We start from the raw sequence: 17,346 nt of genomic DNA, 5'->3' as shown, positions 1-17,346 counted from the left end.
TTATATTACAAATAACACGGAAAAGATTGACTTGCGCCCAGGTAATATAACGAGCGTAAGTTGGATATCTTTCCGCCCTCGCGCACCGGGCGGCCTAGCCTGCATCTTTCTTGTTTTTGGCTCTCGCCTCATTTTCCGCTCAGGCAAAATACCTAAAATCCCGTTCCTCGGTCTTTCTTTGCTCCCAAACCCACGGAAATGCTTGCTACGCAGGCTACGGGCGCCCCATTGAATGATTTAACAGTTGGATAAAAGCTACGGGCTACGGGCCACGGGCCACGGCAGTTAATCATCACCCTGTGATAAGCCGTTGAGTATTCTTAAGAAGACTAAGAAGGAAGAAGAACATTTAGGAGTTGTTTCTTACTTATTTCTGACTTACTTGCTTGTTTCTATATGGGTTATTGACCAAGCTTGTTCGGTCAAGATGGCTGGATATTGGCCAAGTTCGTTTTTTGTGAGTTTATGGACCGAGACGGAGTCGAGGTCCATAAACTCGCAAAAAAAGAACAAGGCCAATATCCAGCCATCTTGACCGAACAAGCTTGGTCAATAAAGGATTTATTATATGGCTTTCGGGGAAATTTTTCTTGCGGGATACGGCGGGTAGTCCCGAGCGGGCAAGATAGCTCCATCTTGCCCGCTCGGGTAGCCAATCACAGCGCAGGATTTGATTCATCTTGCCCGCTCACGGAGCTAACCATATAATAATTAACAATTATTCCATGAAACCGCGTTGGATATGAAGTGATAAATAACCAACGAGCGCGTAGCGCGAGTTGGTTATGATCACTTCATATCCAACAAGGTCGAATGGAATAATTGTTTTAGTATATTCTTAATCGGGTTTTTGCCGCCGATTTTTATTTCAACAATTTTACAGAGCGGAAAATTTTTAAACTTGGCGCACTGTTTTCCATATAAGGTAAAACTCCGACTAATGGCTCATAGTCGGAGTTTTTGAGCCAATCAGAGAGCTAGAAATGCAATAGTCGGAGCTGAGAATATACTAATACTTGTTAGTATATTCTCAGCTCCGACTATTGCATTTCTAGCTCTCTGATTGGCTCAAAAACTCCGACTATGAGCCATTAGTCGGAGTTTTACCTTATATGGAAAACAGTGCGCCAAGTTTTAAAATTTTCCGCTCTGTAAAATTGTTGAAATAAAAATCGGCGGCAAAAACCCGATTAAGAATATACTAAAACAATTATTCCATTCGACCTTGTTGGATATGAAGTGATCATAACCAACTCGCGCTACGCGCTCGTTGGTTATTTATCACTTCATATCCAACGCGGTTTCATGGAATAATTGTTAATTATTATTACTATAAAACGCGAGAGATCTGGGTTAAATCGTAAGGCATGAGTGGGTTTCCTGTGAGGTCCAGCACAGGACCTCCTCGTAATCAAAATGGCCGCCGTGTTTGGTATTAGCCGAGTTCTCTCAAGAGCAAAAGGTACGTAGTGTATATTTATTTAAAAGTATAGGACTTTTTGTTTAATTTTAAATGAGAATTTATTAAGTTTGATCAAACCAAGCGCTCTGACAGGTTATGGTGGTATGGACCTCACGGAGAGATTTCAGTCGCTGTAGATTTGTTCAGAACTTATATTCTTTTTAAGAAGTGTATGCTGTGAAATGAAGAACGAGATAGGGGCCATGCTTAAGAGTTGTCTTTACGAAGTACTCTTTCTACACTGTATTTCAGACGCCTTTGCTCATCCATGGTGCATTATTTTTATAGACAATTTTTTGCTGGGGGGATCGGATTTATTTTCACCAGGCAGTTAACGTCCCATGGAGTTGGGTGGGGGATAAGAAGAGGTGCATAGGATCTTTAGGCTTAAAACTTGGAATAATTATAGGTCCTTTGCAGCTGGGATCACGTGACCAAAGTGTTGCTAAAACAATTTTATATTGTGGGCAATAACTTAAAGAATGCTAGAGATGGAAAGAGCATATTGGAAATACCGAAATGGCCAAGTTTGAGGCCCCTAGCATGTAAGAGTAAGTTTTTTTATGACAGTTTGAATTTGTGGAAAATTTAGGGGATATCTATGGAAAATGTTGTTGGAGAGCAAGGTCTTGCTCTCCAACAACTTTTCCCATACAAATCTTTTTAATTTGTTAAAAATTCAAACTGTCATAAAAATATTTCTTTAATGCCAGGGGGCTCAAGCTTGACCATGTTGATATTTTCGACATGCCTGATTTAAATAAAGGTGTCTATCTATCTATCTAATTTCCTTTTCTGGCATTCTTTAACCCACTGACCCTGACCTGTGGTGGCCGTATTACTGGCTGTGACGAGTGCTGGACTTTGTTCCACTTCTGACTTTATCACCCTTGACCAAAATTGGCATCACTTATACTCAAGTTCTGCAGGAGGAAAAGATCTTTCCAGTGATACCCGGCTTGCACTGATTAGGTCATTTGAGCCTGAAAAAGCACAGAAATGCTCAGAAATTGGAGTGAAAAACTTGGAGCAAAACTTTCCCCCTACTACAGTTGGCTACTCTGTGGTAAGAATATTCCATCCCTATGATGCTTTCTCTGAAATTCTTGGACTGGAAGCAAGCCCAGAAGAAGGTCAACAACTGCAGCAAAAAGATAAGGAATGGAGAAAAAGGAAAGGCAAAATCTTACTATTCCTATCACTGCTGGCTTTCTTAGACTTTGAGATAGCAGAGAAGGGGTTGCAGGGGGGGGGGTGGGGAGAAAGTGGCAGAAGAAATCAACTGGGAAATTGTTGTAATGCATCAAATACAAAAGACAGAATTACCTTTTAAAGAACTAATTTTCATCATCCACTTTGTATTACTTAATTACAGTGATATGTCCAGAAAAGGAAATAAGAATACTGCTTACATCTGGACATCTTAGAAGATGTATGTCCTCACTTGTAAATGTTGAAAAGCAAGGGAGCATAGCTATTTTGGAGCTCAACAGAAAACCTGTCAACAGCTTCAGTATGGAGTTTTTACAAGAAATCAACTCTAACCTGAATGAGTTAGAAAATGACCAAGATTGTCAAGGACTCATTATCACTTCAGTATGTCAATAATTAACTGTGCCTGTGAAGCTGCTCAGACCTAAATCAGCAGAAATTATTAACTCTATATAATGAATTTAACCCATTGACTCCTGTGCTGGTCGTAACCGGCCGTGACAAACCTTAGCCTTTCTTCCACTTCTGATGTCATCACCCTTGACCAAAATTGGCATCATCTATGCTCAACTTCTGCAGGAGGAAAAGATCTTTCCAATGATCCCCAGATCAGAGTGGTCGGTCCAATGGAGCCTGAGATATGCACAAAAATGCTCAAAAAGTTGAATGAAAAACTCAGAGCAAAATTTCCTGCCCCTATACGCGGCTACTCCATGGCAAAATTGCCTGTCTCAATGATGCTTTCTCAGAATGTTTTAAACTGGAAGCAAGTCACCGCAGCAAAAAGAAAAGAAAAGGACAAAAAGGAAAGGTGGAAAAAAAAATGAAAAAATCAAAAAGCCTAAAGATGTAGGTCACTATCTCAAAATTTTGATTTCTGCGCATGCCTGAGCGAAAATGTTGTAAAACACAATGCTAGTGGAAAGAAAGGCATGCTGTCATGTTGCAAATGCCTTTTTGAGTAGATTGGAGCTAATTTGGCCCATATCCAGCCTGAAAATCTCCAAAATGTCCAAAAAAAGTGTTTTTGGCAAAAAGCTCCAGGAGTCAATGGGTTAAGGAAGTGTGAACTTTCGTTCATCTGTTAAGCAATGTATATGGCCAATGTAGACAGGATACTTATTTTCTCTAAGCAAAATTAAAGTTTAATTGTGGGATTAAACAAACCTTAAAATTAGTTCTTATGGTACATAAAAATAACACTATATGACTTAGTTGCTGCCTCAAGATCAAATTATGTAACATACTAGATAGTTTATGGGGTATGCTGAATCAAACTGATTTTCAGCTACTTGAGAGAAGTTGTCCAGCATATATAAGCAATAGCCTCCATTTGGCGTGGACGTTATCTGTTCCAAGAAGCCAACAGTTTTCGGAGAGTATAACTCAAGAAAAACTGTGAGCTTTGAGGAACAGGTAATGTCCATGGACAAATATCCAAGCATATTTTTGCACCAAATGAAGGCTATTGTGTTTATTATTCTTCATATATTTTTTGTAACATGCGTGGTTTTGAAAATTGGGGAACATCACTTGGATATTCCCCATTTTTAGCTGGAGAATATTCAGTCACATGACTTGTTTAGACCAATCTGCACATGAGTTTATATGGGTAATGCTACAGCTGTAGCTAGTTTAACATCAATTGTTGGATTGAACTCTTTGTGTAATTCCAGCACAAAGGAAAGAGAAAAGTATGAGTCACAAATAAATTTATTTGTGTTTCTCTTTCTTTGATTATGGAGCACTTTCAATGAAGCCATCATAGTAAACCAGCACTACTTCTAGACCCGTAACATTCAAGCATTGTTGCATATCCTGCACTTTTACATTTCTGTGGGACAGCTTCTCACAAAACAGCTGTTTGTTCATTCTTTTGCTTTGTTAGTTTGGTACATGTGGTTGAATGAAACTGCATTAAGTCGAAACCTATGGAGGGCCTTCACCATTAGACTGCGCTCTCCTGATTTATTCGCTCAGGCTCGGAAAAGTGTTTATTCCTGCAAAGTGGAATGTAATATGGGAAAGTTGATAATGACTCTTGTGTTAAATCCCTTGCCCCATCTCTCCTCCTGATTTTCATGAGAAAACAGTTTTGTTTATAGCAGTTTCCTTCATAGTTCAGTGTGAGAACAGAAAACTTGACAGTACATGTGATTAGATTTAAAATTCTGAAGAGCACGTCAGCTTTAGTTATTGAATTAAATTTGATTGGGATTTTCACTTTTGGATTTTAGTGGTTGATAAAATTCGATATTTTATTTTTGTTTCTGAAATCAGGGCCTTCCAAAAGTGTTCTCTGCTGGTCTAGACCTTGTGAAAGAAGTTTATCAGCCAGATGTGAAGCGTCTTGCTTCTTTTTGGAGCTGTTTCCAGGAAATGTGGCTCCGCCTGTATGGCTCAAGACTAGCCACCATGGCGGCTATAAATGTAACAGTGCCATTCTGTCAACTTCTGATTTTTAACATTAATTTTGTCTGTTTTAACAGTGTAAATATCCGATAGAGCCCCCCTCTCTAACACTCTCCCACAACTTTTTTGGGGAAGGAATTTATTATTAAGGCCTGCCTCTCTTTAGAACCCCCCTCCCCTTAGTGAAATGTGGTCATCGGACATTGCCTGACCAAATTTGCATAATTATTCAACTAATTTTAAATTATGATCAACATCATAACCAAGCACTAGCTAGCTTTAGTTGTGAAGATCTTGTTTGCAGACCATGTTTGCTTTGAAACATCATACAGATCCATGGCTTGCATTCCTTTATACATGAAGCCTCTCCGGTGAGACTTGCATAAAACGTGACATGAACATTTCACATACATTACTGTCTTGCGACCTTTGGGAGAAATATCCGTTACTTTTACTTGCATGTGCTCAGTAACAATACTGATTAGCAGTAAAACATTATCGCTGTATTCATTGAAGTATGGCACACAAAAAAAGAGACTAGAGGTAGCCTGATAACTGAGTGGTGTTTTGCTAAATTCAAAGCCCACCTCCCCCTCTCTTGGTGCTGTGCATTCTAGGGCCTTCTATCAATTCATAACCAATCAGATTGAGTTTACTAATACATGTAGTCAATCACAGCATAATTTCACTGTTTCTTTGATTCATACCAGTTTTGTTTCAGTCACAATAATTTGCCAGTGTTTAAATTAATTAATACATTGTTGTCATTATAGGGACATGCCCTAGCAGGAGGCTGTGTAGTGGGTTTGGCATGTGATTATCGTGTCATGGCTGAGGAATTTCGAATTGGAATGATAGAGATTGAGGCAGTAAGTTCTGTTAAATGGTGAAGGAAAAGTTTTGATTAGAGATGACTATTGCTTTGTACCTTGAAACAATGAGAATATAATCCCCATCTTAGGTACAAGACTCCCTCATACAGACAAAATGAATGATTCTGATGATTTAACAGTTCACAGATTTTGTACTATTCACCTTGAGATATTTTATTTGAAATCCTAATCTAGCAAAAGCCCAAATTGTTAATATTTCCTATTTATTTTTATAGGGCCTCCCACCACCATTTTGGTAAGTGAGTACTGGTACTTTTAAGATAAACCTCAGCTAGATTAGCTAGCAATGTGCAGTGATTAATCCACTGAAATTATTAGTTGTCTTTGCATGCAATTAAGGCTTGTGTAGCTGGGGTTTTTGTGGTCGGTCAGTCAGTGGGTGCATCACTGGGTTGGTCGGTCAGTGGGTTGGTCAGTCAGTGGCTCGGTCGGTTACCCTGGTAAAAATCTTTCAAGGATCCTTGAGGATGTTCATGAGGATCTAACTAAGGATCTCAATCAAAATCCTGAAAAACTCCATAGCCAAGATCTTTAAGGATCTTTAAAGAATTTGGCACAAAGATCCTGGAGTGTCCTTGCGCAGAGTTTTGCAAGATCTTTTATTTAAGGCCGCCGCACACTTGTCGGTTAGTGTGCGGTGAATTCAGACAAGTCTGCGACAAGATCGGGACTTTTTTTTGTTTTTTTGGACTTGTCAAGCGATATCTGACAGTGCTAGATCTCAAAACGTCTTGTCGGGCTATTGTGCGGTGGACCAAGACAATTTGTTGGGGCTCGCACGTGCCTCAACCAATCACGTCAGTGGAATAGGCGCCATCTTGATTTTGGATGACTCGGCCCCAAGCCTCAACGCAGTTAGTCATGACAAAAAATCGGCTAGTGTGCGGCAGGCACACTAGCCTGAGTGTGCGGCAAGCTGATGACCCGACAAATTTTAACCCGATTTGACCTCAACAAAAAATCTGCAGTTCTACGACAAAAAATCGGCTAGTGTGCGGCAGCCTTTAATGATCTCTGCAAGATCTTGGACAGAAAGGTCCTTATCTTATAAACATGTAAGGATCTTTAGAAGATCTTTTAAGACCTTGTAAGACCCTGAGAGAGCATGTAAGGTTATTCATCAGAGTGATTGTTTAGTTGGTTTTTTTGTTGTTCCTAGTTGAAATACTGTGATGACAAAATCCTTTCCCATACTCCTATCTTCAATGTGTATTGGAACTGTCATATCTAGCAAGTGTTTTGATTGTGTTTGTTGTTGTCGGTGTTGCTTAGGATGCTCCATATCTTTACGTTAAACTTTTTACCTTTATTTTCCAGGGTTGCTGGCAATATGGCAAATGTTGTTGGGCAAAGTAATGCAGAGCAGGCAATTCTGAGTAACCAGAGATATTCTGCTGAGGAAGCCTTATCCATCGGCTTGGTGGACAAAGTTTTGCCAAAAGATAAAGTCATGGAAGAGACAAAATCAGAAATGGAGAAATGGGTCATGTATTCTGGTAGGAGATGAGAATTCATTATGTTTGGGTGCAAGGTGTTTTGAGATGAGTTGAGAAACTTTGAGTGGCACTTGCAGTAACTGTTGTGAACTGACTTTTTGGTTGCTCTGTAGACTGCGAGCAGTCTCTCTTTTCCTCGAAAATCCGTCGGGAGGAACACAAAACAAGTAAGCGTTCGAGCGTGACTGTGAGAGTGACGCTCACAGTCCGTGACTGTGAGAGTGACGCTCACAGTCACGCTCGCACGCTTATTTGTTTTGAGTTCTTCCTCACGGATTTTCGAGGAAAAGAGAGACTGCTCCCCGTCTAGTTCCTCTTATGAAATTGGTTTCAATGATAAAACGCTTATTACTAGGTGAGGGCTGGCCGGCTACAAAATATTTTGCAATTTCAGCAAGATCTCAATCCATAAGCTATGACCTCAAACCAAATTTTTCTCTGTCTAGCTCTCCCCCAGCTCAGGTAACAAGCTCTAAGTTTTAGCCAGAAAAAAAAAAACCTCTTACTAACCTGGCCTTCTCGGTCCGTACCGTAAGTTACGGACCGAGTTTTCCCCCCTTCAATTTATGGCCTAAGCGAGAAGCGCGCGGGCCATAAATCGAAAGGGAAAAAAACGAGGATCCGTAACTTACATTACGGACCGAGAATACGATGTTAGTAAGATATTTATTACATCTTTACAGTTTGTCTGACGGGTTCAGGAACGACTTCCATTCACGCGGAACGGCTTCAAATTTCTGTCGCACCTCGTAGCGCGTTTTAATACACAATTTAAAGTAAAAGAAAGTTTTAAACTTTACTTACTGTAAAAGTTAAGAACACTTGACAATAAATCACGAAACATTTTGGCTACAAAAAAAGCTTCAAATTTTAGCGGGCCGTACAGTAGAATACGGCTCGCTAAATTGACCAATCACAGCGCGCGTAGGAACTGAGAGATATTATCAATTATTTTAAGAATGATCAACATTTATTTTCTCCTCCTAATATCCATACATTGTCATGCAGAAGGTAATGAGAATAGCGAAAATGATCAAATAAAGGAATGCGGTTGTCTTGATGAAACTCTAAATTCGTCGAACCGTGACACAACCAGTAAGGAGAATTCGTATTTCAATCTTTGGAACTGAAATCTTCTTGATTGACGTCTTTCTTTTTTTTTCCTGCAGGAAGGGCCAGAGAATTAACGAAAAAGATCATGCGCAAACAGTTTATTGAGGCGTTGGAGGATACGAGGGAAGAGGACATCAAGAACTTTGTTGATTGCATTCTCGATGAAGATGTACAGAAAGCAATTGGAATGCAAATCGAAAAACTCTCCAAAAAGTAATAGATAAGGCAAAACATGCAAGTGAAATTTGCGAATTTTGGTACTTATAACAGTCTTACGCAATTTACAACAATCTAATTTGGCACAGGTAATCGTATGAATGCGACTGCAATTAAGGATTTATACTACTCATGATATTTGAAAATTCTCTCAAATTTGCATTCGCCTGAAGGCGAGTGCAAGTTGAAAGAATTTTCAAATATCACGAGCAGTGAAAATCCTTAATTGCTCGAGCTGTCACACGATTACTCATTTATTATTTGAGTGAGAAAAGTGCGAAGGCGTGAGCGTTAATTTGCGCTGCAGTGCAAATTTAAAATTAACGGTAAATTGGTCTGCCCTCAGCCAATCACAATGAAGTAATTTTCTCAGTCATATAATAAACGCCATAATCTACTTACTGTGTGAGCTTTGATGCTCTGTTTTATTTACGTTTCACTCTGCAGGTTTAATTTGGATGGTTTTATATACAAAGCAGCTATTATGAAACAAGACGTTTATAAGGAAGTTTAAAACTGCGCTGTAAAATTTAAAAGTAAATTACCTTGAATCGATAGAAATCAGTTCTTCAGGCAAAACCAGAAGAAGCAACTGCATGCATTTTTTTGTGAAATGTTAGTCGAGGGAACAGGCAAAAACCTTGTCTTATTCACCTCAAAATTAATCTCATAGAAGTGACGGGAGCGCTGATTAAAAACACTGACGTTTATAATTCTTTTGTCATCCTTGCTTTTTTTGAAACCATGGTGATCATCACAGAGCTCGTGACGTCACGGGATTCATCGCTGAATTTCGAAAAGAAAATCAGTTCAATAAGAACTAAAGTTTTCAGTCTGTTCGATCCGGAGTCCAGCGCGCCAACCATGAGACCACCGTGCAGTCCACAGAAGCAACTATGGTGCATCTTAAGGACGGTGCCTACTTTTGTTAGTGCGCACACGTTCTGCGCATCACGCAAGGCACGGTTAAAGTGGCACGCGCGCGCTGGGGTTGACAGTGACGCAACCAACTACGATACCAAGGACACGACTAAAAAGAAAGCAAAACTTTTCTATTCTGAGCAAGTTTAATGAGCCTGTACTTAAACCAGGAACACCGGAATAGCAGCATATCGCTAACCACTAACTGTTAACGTCTTTCAGCTGAAAAACTAGCTGTTATCTGTCGAAATTATACTAAAATCCAAAAGTAAACATGTACCTGCAGATGGCGTAGTGCGCGCGCGAGATACGCAAATGTTTTACTTACTGGGGAGGTGACTGGAAAAAATGTAACGGGCATCGTAAAAGTTTTCCAAAAAGATCAATAACTTTAAAAAACGCGTGGTTGCCTCTACATTTTACGTCATAAAATGGATGTGGTAAGCCCCCTGCACCCTCCCCTTAGATACGCCCCTGAAGGTTAGAGGGGCCACAGTACCATTCTGTAACAGCAATCTCGTTATAATTTACTTTTTAATATGCAAAAAATTACGACCTTTACAATTACTCTCTATTTCTTGTTACAAAAGGCGTATTATTCCGTCGTTAAACTATCTACATTCGCTAGAAAAATTCGGAGCTATTTTTTCTGTTTCCAGCGAGGATTAAATACTATTTGAATGTTATTCTACGCACTGGCGTAACGTCTAACTGTGGATGCATACCCTTGTCCGCAAATGGACCGAGCCCGCGAGTTTCCTCAGAGGACGGTTGTGTAGCAACAATCGTATTTGTTGTGTGGTACAAATAGGAAACTAATTTGGCGAAAATTTCGTGGCTCTTTGCTTGTTCTTAGATTTAGGAGCAGGTAGCTTAATATTTACCAAATTTTAACTTAAGAACCACCACAATTTAAGGTGTTTATTTAATGTACTTAAAGAATCGTATATGAAAGAGATGAGGAACTACAATAAAAGCATAGCTGCTCCGACAAACGAAATAAGGCTCCACCTTTTGAATACATCGTAACAAAACGTTTTGTACTTTTAGTTAAGGTCGCGCAAAGCTACTTTATAAACTGAATATGATAATTATATTCTACTTTATCTTGTACAGCTACTGCAAAACTCCACTGTAAAATGTTACTGACTCAGCACTCGCTCTCCTCCTTCCACTCTACATCCTTGTTCACGGCGGGTACCTCTTTCTTTTCTTTCTTTTTCTTCTTCTTCGTCTTTCCTTCCACCACTGTTTCCACCATTTCATTTGATGCAACTGAAACATGACCATCATCTACAACAGTGGCAAGTTTCTTCTTGGCTTTTGGCTTTTTCTTCTTGCCTTCAGCCTGCGACGCAACCCTCGGCTCCTGGTTTTCTTGGGATGTTTTTTGCTCGTTCTTCTTTCCTTCAGCCTGAGATGCAATGCCTGGTTCCTGGTTTTCTTGGGATGTTTCTTGCTTTTTCTTCTTGGTTTTCTTCTTGTTCACCCTTCCTTCCCCTTCGTTTGTTTCTTCCTCCATGTTTTCTTCTGTGAAAACAACAGCTGAAGGTTCGGGTTTTTTCTCCTTTTTCTTCTTCTTTGTTGGTTCAGCCTCCTGTTCAACTTCAGTCACACCTTTTTCTTTTGGTATCTTTTTCGATTTCGGAACTTCTTCGGCCTCGTCATCTCCTACGCACGGATCACTAGGCTTTCTATTCGTCTTTGGCTCTTTCTCTGCTTTCTTTGCTTTCTTTTCCTTCTTTTCTTTCTTTTCCTCCGGTTTTTCCTCTGGTTCTCCGGTCGCCGCATCATCTTCAGCTTTGTCGTTTGTTGTTGTCACCCAAGCGTCTCGTGGAGATCTGTTTTTTGGCATTTCTTTCTCCTCTGTTTTCTTTTTTCGTCGCTTCTTAGGAGCATTCTTTTTCATGCTGCCAGTGTTTTCTGGCTCGCTGTCGAACTTGAGCGGCTTGATACCATCGGCGGATAACGAGTCTCCGAAAATGCTATCAATTTCGGCATCTGTGGCGCAGCGGCTCTCGACATCGCGTTGCACGTCCTGTAGTATTTTCACAAGCTCATTCTCACTCACCACCGTGTAAGGATCCACACACGGGCTTTCTCGCTTGATATCCTGCGTCTGTTGGTTCATTTGTACTGCAATTATTGGCTCTAAATCGGTGACCAGTAACGAAGGACTTCGAATCTTCGTTTCGACAAAACCATCCGTTAAGCTTTCACGATGGCTATGTGCGCTGCTGGGTTTATCACCGACTCCTGGCGTTAATAACCTCGTTCCATCTTCGGCGACTTGTTCGGCTCCCGATTCGTTCTCGTCGTTACTTGATTTATCATCGTCGCTGATGCTGTCGTTACTGTCGCCGTTGCTGTCATCGCTGTCACTTCCATCAGATGATTCCTCGTCTCTTCCTCCGTTGACTTCGTCGTAAACTACATCTTCGACCATTCGCTTCTGTCGGTAATACTGCAGAATTTTCTCGAGTTCTTCGTTGCTGTATTGGTTAAGAAACCTCTCGAAAACTGGAATAGAATCGCAAAGCTCCTCCTCGTAATAATCCCACTCCACCTCCATCAGCAGTCTTATCAAGTTTTTCTTCTTGTCTGTGCAGCTTTCCGTCTGGAACCAGCGCGTCTTTCTCATGTCCTCGAATGCGATGTTCCTCATAAAATGCATGGCGTTATCTGCATTGTCAGCGATTTTATCGAAGTTGACCTCCAGTTCACTCTTAGGCTCTTTGTACACAGGGTGGATGGCGTGACCGATGGACTTTCCGATGTTCTCTTTGAGGCGATGAATCATGAAGTCCACTATTTCATACTCGTTGGACTGCTTCTCAACATCGCTACGAACTTCTGTAAACGCATCGTTGATTATAGACAGGAACATGTTGATGAGAACGAACACCATGGAGATTGTGTAAGTTAAGAAGAAGATTGGTCCGATGATCCTGTTTGCCTCCATCATCCCTTTCAAGGTGAACTTGCCGAGTATGGTGTCCATCAGAGAGGCGCAGCTTGCCAAGAACGTGCCAAACCCTTCCATAGCCTGTCCAAAAACTAGGCACGCGAGGAGTGCAAAAGCAAGAAACGCCAGTGCAAACATGAACAGGAATGAGATCAACTGGGTGAAGCATCGCTTCAAGACTTGCTGTAGCAGTGACATGCGACGGTTGAAACGGAGGAGACGGAACAGCTTCAAGAACGAAAGGAACACGATGATACCAATGATGCATTTGAGCCACTCGTCTAGGAACGCGGTGTAATGAAAACTGACGAAGCCGGAGTGGTCATTATTCATATCTCGCAGAGCGTCGTTGGTAAACTTCATCCTCGCGAAGTACAGTCCAACTGCGGACAGTGACAGGAGAGTCACAAATATTTCCAGAACGCTCCATGGATTTTTCAAATGTTCCCTGCCCTTCTTCACAAACAGCCTTATCTCCTTGACCACAAAGAACACGCAGAACGCGAGGTACACAATCTCGCATGTCAACACGAAGTACATTTCTCCTCCCACATACCGGAAGAGACGGAGAGTGAGAATGCTGGGATACGAAGTCAGACTTCCGGTAGGCAGCTGTTCAAACAGAAGGGTTACCACGCAGAAGAGGTTTGTGTTAGCGTTGTAGATGGCGAACTCGGAGAAAATAGCTCGTGTGTAGCGGTCTAGCCAGCCACTAGCGCGTAGGTTTGCTGTTATTTTCATGGAATCGTTGGCATCGTTGGGTAAATTTTGCACGAATCCTGCAACGAAATAAAGCGGATGCGAGTAAGCGCGAACCTGAACTCGCGAGTAAGGGTTCGAGTTATCGTGCGAGTCACGAACAGACACAAAACATTGAAAACATTAATGAGATTAATGTGAACAGTTTTAAAAGACCAGGAACTCGATGGCAGTTGAATTTTGACAATGACTAAACACCGTAAATAGGGACGAATTATCTCGTCCTTCCTCTTTATAGGGGAAAAAAGGAAGAAAAGAAAGAAATTATATCGCGAAATTTGCCAAGCCCCCAAATCAGAAACAGGGAAAACAACCTATTATCAGCTCCTTCGTTTCGAATGTAAACCCTGGAGTATTAGACGCCATTAGGAAAAAAAAACACAGTTAGGGTCTCCCTAATTCTCCCCACGATAGAACTTGTTTTACATTTTAAGTCGCAACCAGGAGTGCATCACCCTGCCCTGAAACTATAAACGGACTCTTGTTGTTCATTCTCTGACTGTAGAATAATTACAGTCATTTAAACCCTCACGAGCAAAATCCCTTCCTAATCATCCAAGGCAAAATTACCTCGGATAATAAAATATACTGAAAATAAGCCCGTCGATTTTATGTGTTAGACTTAAAGGATACTTGGAGATTTCAACCCTCTACCTCCCTACCCCAGCCTTCCCCTTCTCTTGCTGACTACTGATCTAATCAAAGCCCCACCTCCAGCGCTGTAGGTGGCCTTGTAACCCCAGTACGGGTATGTTTTTAGTTCGTCTCCGCTCTGGTAGTCCCACGGACCTTTTACTTGGGGCGTTTTACTGGGAGTGGGGACCGGGGTAACAGAACCATTCTTAGGTGGTACAAGAGGTTTTCCTTTCCAACCAGGCAGGTACGAGCCGTGGTCTTCGTCTTCCATGCTGTAGAAATCGTTACACTGGGGGATAATGTGGTGGAATATGCGTTTATACTCGCAGGTATCTGCAACAAAAACAATAAGCACAAAAGGGATGAATTTCGAAGTGATAGGTAAGTTGTAAAAGGCGATTTAAAATTAACGTTAAGCGCTGAAGCCTATGACGTCGAAACTAGAGGGTTCTGAGCTTACCAAGTTAGGTCCTCACAAGTGAAGTTAAAAAAAAAAATGATGTATAATGTAGTGTAGGCCAGATAGAGTGTAAAATAAACTTTTGAATTGTGCAATGACCATTCCTAGAATTTTAGTCTTTTTGGAGATTAACAGTCCATATTTGCGCGGAGAGCTTTTATTTCTTTCAGTCAACGCTCGGAGATTTGAAACAAGATGGGAAGAGCAGGGGGGCAAGATGGAGCAGGGGTGCGGAATGGAAAGAGTGCAACACTTACCCTTTTTGATCCTTAGCTGCCTCAGCCGCGCCACGCCCAACAGATAGGCGTTGGGTGTGTCTGCAAGAAAATTGGTCTCGTACGGCGTTACGCCATCGTAGTAAGTGTGAGGGTCCAGAGAAGGGATGAAAACCTCATTCACCCATTTCCAGTAATGAGAGATCTCGTGCACCTTGCGAATGATGAAAATAATCTCGTTAAATGCTTGAAATGTTAAGTGTAAATAGTGGTCGAAGCGTCTGGCTACAAAGTAAATATTTAATTGTTAGACATGCCAGTTAGATTGAAAGAAGCAAACATATTTCAATTATACATGATAGGCTTAGAAATGGCGCCTGGCCGGAGGCAGGTCAGTTGGCTACTTACAAGCTTGTCAAGGAGTTGAACCAAGGTCCACCTAGAAACAACTCCAGCTTTAATAGGAGAGCGGTTTAGGCATCGTCACGCAAGAAACAATGCGTGACCAGACAGAGTTTCATTTGTATCAACGATGAAAAAAATACTTCCATGAATTTCAACCTAAACAGAAAATTGTAACGACGCTGTCTAAACGTTTTTGATACCATCACAGGAGTCGGTTTTTCTTGAACAGTACGAGGTTTACTTTCTACCAATCGGCCATGCCATAATTGCCTTTTGCCTCAGTGTCAAAACTAGTCTTCGTGCAAAAATGTATTCCGCTTGCAGTATTCTTTTACATTTAAAGCAAGCTCATTTTTGCACGAGGACTTGTTTTGAAACAGAGGCACAATTAAAGGTAAGGTAAAGGTAAAGTCTGCATACGAGCCAAGTGACTCATTAGGCTGGAGCTTATCCCGGTTTCTGTAGCATGAAGCGACTAGGAGTATTTCTACTACTCCCTCGATGGGATGCCAATCCATCGCAGGGTTAGCCCCAGCATTAAGTTCGCCGATACCCATTAAAACACCTGGGCGGAGAGAGACACTGAGAGTTAAGTGTCTTGCCCAAGAACACAACACCATGTTCCCAGCCGGAGCTCGCTCGCGTACCGATCGATCCGGAGACGAGCGCACTAACCATGAGGCTGCTGCACCTCCCACTCAGGCATCATTTCAAACATGGAACCGAATCGTGTAAACAGAAACTCTCTGAGTTTTGATTACGGCTTACCTTTTTGTAAGTTAGGTTTCCGCTGAAAGTTGAGTCTACAAAGGAGTTCTGCATATATCGCGTCACCTGGGATGTTATCAGGTCTCTGTTACCGTAACTGATGGTGAGGAGAACCAAGAGGAAGATGACGTACCAGGCAATCTCTCGAATTATGGACTTCATCTGCTTTTCCTTCATCCGAAGCTGTCGTGCAATCTCTAACTTAGCCTCGTCCGGTGGCTTGTCATTGATGAGCGTCTTCAGAGTCTTCTGCATCTCGGGGTCAAGATCCTCTGTGTTTTTATGCAGCCATTCCTCGTCGTTGGCGAGAGCGTTAATGTCCGCGTAGGAATTTTCTTCGGCTTTCTTGGGATCTTTAATGAGCAGGGCAAACAACATCGCCAGTAGGAACACTTTGATTGGTTGTGTAAGCAAGACGTCTTGCAAAAAGCTAACAGTCATCGATGAAAGCCACTGCACTGATTTTTCTGCTCCAAACACCATTCCGTAGATGATGACGAAAGATCCTGCTGTAGCCACGGCCAGGAATGCTATGGCGTATGCCACGTAAACGAACCAGTGGGGAAGACCTTTCTTCGGTGGAGCTCTCTTCCTTTCTCCGCCAGCCTCGATATCAACGTTCTCTATATCTTCACTTTCGGTTTTCACTGTGTATCGATTTTCTTTCGGCTTGGCTTTTCGAAAGATAGTAACGATGATAAGATTGGCGGGAAACACAACTAAGCTGCTCATAACCCCAATTGAGACCTGTCGGATCGAGAAGCTAAACCCCATGATCTTAATGGAATTGATAGTCGTCTCGCCCTCTCCCACTTTGTAAAACATGGCATTGGCAAGCATGGTGCACAAGAGAATGGACAAGCAACATGTCAAACGTTGAACCCGAGTGAAGGTACTTCGGGGTGGGCGAGTCACAACAGAGAACCATATATGACCATCAGTCAGGTTCTTCCTCACTTCGGACGTGAAAAGCACGTTGAATTTCGTCAGGTCTTTCTTCGACGCCGGGAAAAGATTCCTCTCGATTTTGCCGTCGCTTTCATCAACCGCCAGCCAGTCGTCGCAGACGAACCACCATCTTTGGTCTGTCTGTATATCCTGGATCATGATACGGAGAAGGTTCCACGAGGGATAGTTGCCTCCGTTGTTGTGCCAGACGCGGATTTGTTTCAGGTTGCCAAGAGACTGGGGTACAGTCAAGAGGAAGGCATCGACGGCCCCTGAGAAAGATGGGATACGCTCTGCTCAGTCGATTTGTTACATTCGGTACTGTTTAGTTACAGCTCGCCTTTTATTATCGAAAGCTCAAGACCGTGTTTGATTACATTTCCAAACATCTCAAAGTTCGCCAAAAATACTTCGCTACACGTCGTATTTTCAACTGTCTTCTCGATAACTGGGAATGTGGTCAAA

The 17,346-nt window shown here is 41.8% G+C and overlaps 2 protein-coding genes across 4 annotated transcripts in view; one reads left to right on the top strand and one right to left on the bottom strand.

The window, feature by feature from the left end:
- The first annotated feature begins 1,333 nt into the window (after positions 1 to 1,333).
- On the top strand, positions 1,334 to 9,412 carry LOC145490687 (enoyl-CoA delta isomerase 1, mitochondrial-like). Of its 3 annotated transcripts, none has more exons than XR_014049721.1 (7): positions 1,334 to 1,462; positions 2,838 to 3,058; positions 4,955 to 5,104; positions 5,860 to 5,955; positions 6,195 to 6,214; positions 7,297 to 7,576; positions 7,760 to 8,619. XR_014049721.1 is itself a non-coding variant. In XM_081469775.1 (7 exons), the coding sequence occupies exons 1-7, from the start codon at positions 1,417 to 1,419 to the stop codon at positions 8,803 to 8,805; spliced, it is 873 nt and encodes a 290-aa protein (XP_081325901.1). In that variant the 5' UTR covers positions 1,341 to 1,416; the 3' UTR covers positions 8,806 to 9,412. The 3 variants fall into 3 exon arrangements, 1 of the variants encoding a protein (XP_081325901.1); XR_014049720.1 differs by having other exon boundaries at positions 7,297 to 7,584; positions 7,766 to 8,619; XM_081469775.1 differs by lacking the exon at positions 7,760 to 8,619 and adding an exon at positions 8,645 to 9,412 and having other exon boundaries at positions 1,341 to 1,462; positions 7,297 to 7,475.
- A 1,463-nt stretch (positions 9,413 to 10,875) lies between these two features.
- LOC145490658 (polycystin-1-like) overlaps positions 10,876 to 17,346 on the bottom strand; it is a 40,657-nt gene continuing 34,186 nt past the window's right edge. Inside the window, exons 23-26 of the mRNA XM_081469741.1 lie at positions 15,934 to 17,153; positions 14,803 to 14,974; positions 14,161 to 14,418; positions 10,876 to 13,469 (exon numbers count right to left, since the gene is read on the bottom strand). Coding sequence (XP_081325867.1) covers positions 10,876 to 13,469; positions 14,161 to 14,418; positions 14,803 to 14,974; positions 15,934 to 17,153 — 4,244 coding nt within the window. The remainder of the gene's footprint in view (positions 13,470 to 14,160; positions 14,419 to 14,802; positions 14,975 to 15,933; positions 17,154 to 17,346) is intronic.

This window comes from Orbicella franksi, chromosome 6 (genome assembly GCF_964199315.1).
Source record: "Orbicella franksi chromosome 6, jaOrbFran1.1, whole genome shotgun sequence".
Lineage (NCBI taxonomy): Eukaryota > Metazoa > Cnidaria > Anthozoa > Scleractinia > Merulinidae > Orbicella > Orbicella franksi.
Note: the sequence above shows the minus strand (reverse complement) of the source record. Positions and strands in the feature narration are given on the sequence as shown.